This window comes from Moschus berezovskii, chromosome 15 (genome assembly GCF_049115385.1).
Source record: "Moschus berezovskii isolate FMDL1 chromosome 15, NW_MosBer_1.0, whole genome shotgun sequence".
NCBI classification, from domain to species: Eukaryota; Metazoa; Chordata; class Mammalia; order Artiodactyla; family Moschidae; genus Moschus; species Moschus berezovskii.
In genome coordinates this window covers 42,635,724-42,641,897 of record NC_142474.1, presented here as the reverse complement: position 1 = coordinate 42,641,897, position 6,174 = coordinate 42,635,724, and the positions used below count along the sequence as shown (strand labels likewise).

Here is a 6,174-nt window from a genome sequence, read left to right as displayed (position 1 = left end):
CGTTTATTTGTTCAGGAGTCCTCCCCATACCAGGGCAGGGCTTGGCAGGGAGGCACATGTCTGCCCTGACCCACACCAGCCCCAGCAGCCCGACCAGCACTGGAGGGTCCATTTCTCAGGCAGCGCACTCTCAGGACTGCTTCCTCTGTAGTTCTGCTGCTTCCTCTCTGGGGTGTGTGTGTGTGTGTGTGTGTGTAGATGTGTGCACACACACTTCACACCCACTCCTCTTCTCTGTCCCTACCTCTCTGCTGCTCACACCTCCCCTCTGGGCTCCTGGCCACAGCTCAGCTCCTAAACTGATGATTTCTGTTATCCCTGCCTTCCTAGGACCCCCAGAAAAGACAGGTCCCAAGTGACCTTCCAGAAATACAGTCCCAGCTCACTCTGGTCCAGCAGCAGTTCGGATGATTCCTCCAGTGGTGGGAGTGGGGGATGGGGGTTGGATGGGAGAAGGGAATAGCTACCCACTCCAGTATTCTTGCCTGAAGAATTCCATGGACAGAGGAGCCTGGTGGGCTACAGTCCATGGGGTTGCGAAGAGTAAGAGACATGAGTGAACAATTAACATTATGTTTGTGTATGCTCAATTTTTAATAGTTCCTCTAGTGGGGGGTGGGGGGTGGTAGGGGGAAGAGAACAGCACATGATGGTGCTGGTCATCCTGTTCTGCAGGCACAACAGCCCAGCTATCGCCGTGGACCACCAGGAGATCAGCTCCAAGTCACGCAGCCTTACCAAGCAAACAAACGCCATCAGATACAGCAGCAGAGAAATACGCCGATAAGGGGAGAAGCTCGGTACTGGGTTTACAGACCCAAGGATACCAGCCTGTCTTCAGAGCTGCCAGCGGCTCAGCACAATTGACCAGCTGCGTCCTTCCTTCCTGGACAGACTCCATGAGGCAAACTGGCCACTGGTTCCATGGCTGCTCAAGCCAGACTCATCTTCCAGAAGGCGCCCATGTGGTTTGGTGACAAATCCCACCAATTTGCCAGTACATTTGTTCCAAGTTTAAAAGACAGTTGTTGGAAGGATCATTGGCAAATAAGGAAGCTGTTGTCAATGCAAAATGTCAAAGCACACCAGTGATTCCTGGATGCTTGCTTTGTGCCTGGCCCTGGGCTAAGCACTGACCACACCCTCTTCCAGTCGCTCCTGACCCAAGGAAATGAGGGCATTACTGTCACTCTTCTACAAGTGAGGCACTGAACCTCAAGAAGGTTAACTCACTTGCACAATCACTCTGCTGGTGCAGGAAATCACACTAACTTACAAGTAGGTTTGTTTATAGGCTTCCCTGATAGCTTAGTTGCTAAAGAATTCACCTTCAATGCAGGAGACTCAGATTCGACCCCTGGGTTGGGAAAATCTCCTGGAGAAGGGAGTGGCTACCCACTCCAGTATTCTTGCCTGAAGAATTCCATGGACAGAGGAACCTAGTGGGCTACAGTCCATGGGGTTGCAAAGAGTAAGACACCACTGAACACCTAACACTGTGTTTATGCCCAATTTTTAGCAGTACTAATAATAAAGGGAATTTACTGACTCTTGAAACTAGAAAGTCTAAACTCCAGGGTTGATTTGGTTCCCAACAGTCATCAAAGTCTGCTTTCTCCCCCTCCTTCCTGTCTGCCTCATGGTACAAGGGTGCCCCCCTCAGCACAGCAAGGTGGTTGGAGCAGCACCACCACGCATCACATGTCCAGAAGGAAAAAGAGAAACAGCATCTTTTCCAAAATCCCCTGGCAAACTCCTTCTCTAGGTTCAGCGGCCCTAATCAGGCAGCCCACCACCTCAGAATTGCTGCCTTAGAGCCAGGAGTGTGTCTAACTTTCTTATATCAAGGATCACCAGAGAGGATAAAACAGGCTTGCTCGCAAGCCTGCTAGAATGTTGTAGATCAATGATTTGAACCCTGTCTGCTCATTCAAACATATTTACCGAGCCCTTGCTGTGGATCAGGCACAGTTTAGATGGTAGAGACTAATCTGAAAGTTCCCGACCTCCCATCTTCCTGTTGCTGGCTGGGCTGCCTCTCAGGGTTAAACTCTCGTTTTGATCAGAACCTAGTGCTGGTTAAATATCCTCCCGACCAGTGTTTCTAGGACTGAAGAGGCTCTGTGACTCCAGGCTGTCACTTAATTTCTGTCTCTCGACCTCCTAGTCTATAAAATTGGGAATAATGATGCCTCCCTGAAGTTATGAGAATGAAATGAAACGAGTTTACATGGGAAACATAGGGAAACTTAAAAGCGACATCCAACCCAGTGGGCAAGCAGGAGGTCAACTCTCGTTTTCATGCTAGTGATGCTGGGATTCCAATTTCACTGGATCGGGCTTTTACAAAGCCATTGTCTTGTGCATACGGTTCCAAAGAAGCTAGTTCAATTCAAACGTTCTCCTCAGCCTGCAACTTATTTGTTTATAAACCACATTTTTCATGGGAGGGGGCGGTAGCCTATACTGAAGAGCCCATCCACTTTCTAAACTGGTCCTGAACTCTGATAGCAAGCGTTCCCTTAGGAAGGCTGGCGAAGAACCGCCCTGGCATGGCCAAGGTGAACACACCCACAACAGGCTGCAGCGTCAGTTAACCGCTGCCTGGAGGCTTCCGCGCAGCCGCGAGACTGCCCCCGAGCCACCCCCTCCCCGACCCAGAGTCGGGGACCTGCGAGGCTTCGTCCAATCAGAGGCCGCACCTAACCTCGGGCCGGCGTCTATAGACCAATGAAGACTCGAGCGCGCGGTCTTCTGGGAACGTGCCTCTCCCGAAGCGACCTACCCGTGCCACACTTAGGCGGGGCTGCCACACTTAGGCGGGGCTAGCCTTACGGTCGACCGCCCCACTGGCTGAAACGGTTGTCCGTCACGGGGCGGGGCCGGGGCCGGGCGATCGAGTCTGCGCGTTGCTGGCTGGCCGCGCGCGGGAACCCGCAGAGGCGCTGGCTGGCTGGACCCGGCAGGTCCCCGGAGGGAGTGGTGCGGTGGAGGCGACTCTTCCCAGGCCCCCTTGGGCAGGTGGCAGAGAACCACTGAGCCTCGGCTGGCGCGGCCTACGGTCACCGGGGGCTCCGCGTAGCCGCGTGAACGGCGTCGCCCACGCCGACCCGTGCGGTGACTTCCCCCGCACCTGCCCGCCCACCTGAGCCCCACGCTGACCCGGTCATCTCCCGCACTGAGCAGGGTGGTCACTCCCGCGCAGGTAGGTGCCCCTGCGCAGGTCGGCGCTCCCCGGTCTGGTCGATGACCTCCGCGTACGTAGGCGGTGCCCCGTCAGTTGCCCCCCGCGTGGCGAGGATGCCGCCTGGTCTCGCCGCGAGTCTGGGGCGGTCGCAGCCCCGCAGAAACGACCGCTCCCTGAGGACCCCCGGGCGGGCAGCTGGTTGAGCTGCGGAGGCCCGAGATGCCGGTGATCGGCGTGGACGCCGGCTGATGGGGGCTTGGCTGGGGGCGGGGGGTGGTGTCCAGCGAGGGAGACAGGCCCGGAGGGGTAGGTTACAAACTGGCCATCCTGGAACCCTGCGCCCCCAGACTGGACCCAGAGAGGCAGGAGCGGGGGAGACGACCGTGCCGTCCCGGCAGGCAGCGCATTCTAGTAGAGGACAGATCAGGGGCGTGTCCACCCTCGGCCTCGTCCACACCTGGGTTTTCTTTCCTCGTTGCGAAGTTGTTACCGTAACGCCTCATCAGTTCGCGGTGACTAGTGTACGACAGGGTGTTTATAAAGCGCTGGGAAGTAGAGTTTGGAGCGAACGTTTGCGCGACTGGACTTGAGGCCCCACCCCCGCTCCGAGGGGGTGGCAGGACCCGCGTCGGCGCCTGGCCCTCAGCGCTCTTTTCAAGGTCGGAGCTCTCCCCGCCTACCCCCTCCTCCCCCTGGCCAGTTCTCTCCTGGAGGCTCTGCCCTTCTCCACGTTCCTCTCCCTGACTCCCTCCTAACCTTGCCTGGGATCTTTTATCTCTTTCAAAAGCTGATTTTTTTTTTTTTAAGTTAGGCTCTCTCCATGGCTCATCCCGGTAAAGAATCCGCCTGCAGTGCAGGAAATAAGAGAGGCGGGTTCGATCCCTGGGTCAGGACGATCCCCTGGAGAAGGAAATGGCAACCCACTCCAGTATTTTTGCCTGGAGAATCCCATGGACAGAGGAGCCTGAGGGGCTACAGTCCATGGGGTGCAAAGAGTTGAAGGAACACTGCTGAGCATGCATGCACAACGTTGAAATGAAAAAAAAATACTCAGTATTTAAGTTTGTAAATCTAAATGCATCCAATATTTTAGTAATGTTGTCCTCTGTTGGATTTCTGTGTAGTGAAATATTTTAATCAGGCAAAAAAGAATACAACTACAATAGTTATTGTATACCCTGAAAAAAAAAGCAAATAATTTTTCCTATGCTTTTCCACTTTTTTTTTTTTCAGGAAATGTTTCATTTTGGCTACAGCTAAAATTCTTCCTTTTGTCACCACCCCTTCACCCCACAGAATTTCTTCCGTCTGGCCTGTCCGTTCTTGGTTCACGGGACTCCCCTGTGCTTCCTGGAGTTCTTGAGTCCTCAGTCATTCCAGTCAGCTCCAGCTTTGCTCCTTAGATAGAGCCCATAGTGAGAACTGTGGCCACCAGTATTGGTCCTGTCCTGTCCTCACGACATTTGTTCTCTTGCCCTCTTAGGAAACTTGCCTTCTCTTCACCCTCCCAGGCCCAGTAGGTGAGCTCACGATACGGATTGGCCTTCGTTGGGCCACTGTTCCCTTCTCCAGAGTGTGGTATCTGCATCAGACACACGAGGGCAGTCACAGCTGTTCCACGCTTCCAGGAAAAAGCAGCCTTCCACCGTCAGTTGTACTACAGCTTATAAACTAAGATTGTTAAAATTCATAGTAATAGCTGTCATCGCTAACCATGTGGGTCTCAGGCTTTTTAACTGAGTGCGTGGTGTCCCCTGCTTCCTTTCATCCTGCACTGCAGTCGCGCACAGGTAGGGATGTTCCTGTCTCAGATGAGCAAACTGGGGCCCAGCCAGACCAGGCGTCAGCAGCAGGGTACACCCAGAATTTCGCCTCCAGTGGGAGGACTGGTCCTTTGTGGGGCATGACGGTCATCAGCATTCACACAGGGTCTCTTCCACCTTCCGGCCCCATCAGGTACAGGAGGCACCTGGGCCAAGGCCTCCCTTGACGGGGCCAGTGATGGCGTCCGTGGACTTCAAGACCTATGTGGACCAGGCATGCCGCGCAGCTGAGGAGTTTGTGAACGTGTACTACAGCACCATGGACAAGCGGCGGCGGCTGCTCTCCCGCCTGTACATGGGCACAGCCACCCTGGTGTGGAATGGCAACGCCGTCTCCGGGCAAGAATCCCTGAGTGAGTTTTTTGAGATGCTGCCCTCCAGCGAGTTCCAGATCAACATGGTAGACTGCCAGCCGGTCCACGACGAAGCCACCCCGAGCCAGACCACGGTCCTCGTGGTGATCTGTGGGACAGTGAAGTTTGAGGGCAACAAACAGCGGGACTTCAACCAGAACTTCATCCTGACGGCCCAGGCCTCGCCCAGCAACACAGTGTGGAAGATCGCCAGTGACTGCTTCCGGTTCCAGGACTGGGCCTGCTAGTGGGGTGGCGGGACACCCCCAGCCTGAACCCTGGGCTTGCTCAAGTCTGAGGGGCCTCTGTCTGGGCATACACTTGTTTGTCACAGCTGCCTTTTTGAAATAGTAAAAGTCTCTATTTTTCTATTTGCCCAGAAGAGACTCTGGTTCTGGAAATTCTGATGAATAAAATGTTGCTTCTTTTCCCCTTGCCGGATGTGTTTGGGCGATATTGGGGAGAGGGGCCCAGGAGGAGGAGGGTTAAAGCTGCAAGGCCAGCAGAAGGCACTGCAGAGAATGAGATCCAGGGCTGAGCACCTGCCCCAGGCACAGGTGTGTACACAGATGTACCAGAGCCGGACTCAGCCTGTACACACACAGGACACCCTTGGGACTCTTCGAAAATCACCAGGCGCACATGCTGGTCGAACTACTGAATCTCAGAGGGTGGGCCTGAGCGTCTTTGGCATGTTACAAAAGCCCCCTCGCTGTCTATTAAAACACTTTAGAGAACCCCCTGACCTAGGTGGCTGGACCTGCACTGGGACTTCGCACCTGTACCGGGAGTTACATGGATGAAAACAGGT

The 6,174-nt window shown here is 54.6% G+C and overlaps 1 protein-coding gene across 1 annotated transcript; it reads left to right on the top strand.

The window, feature by feature from the left end:
* The first annotated feature begins 2,883 nt into the window (after positions 1-2,883).
* On the top strand, positions 2,884-5,799 carry NXT1 (nuclear transport factor 2 like export factor 1). The gene is made up of 2 exons (XM_055430867.2): positions 2,884-3,205; positions 5,144-5,799. The coding sequence occupies exon 2, from the start codon at positions 5,189-5,191 to the stop codon at positions 5,609-5,611; it is 423 nt and encodes a 140-aa protein (XP_055286842.1). The 5' UTR covers positions 2,884-3,205; positions 5,144-5,188; the 3' UTR covers positions 5,612-5,799.
* Positions 5,800-6,174: the final 375 nt, after the last annotated feature.

What these genes read in the sequence shown, in the direction of transcription:
- NXT1 (XM_055430867.2), top strand. Translation starts at nt 5,189, where the DNA reads ATGGCGTCCGTGGACTTCAAGACCTATGTGGACCAGGCATGCCGCGCA.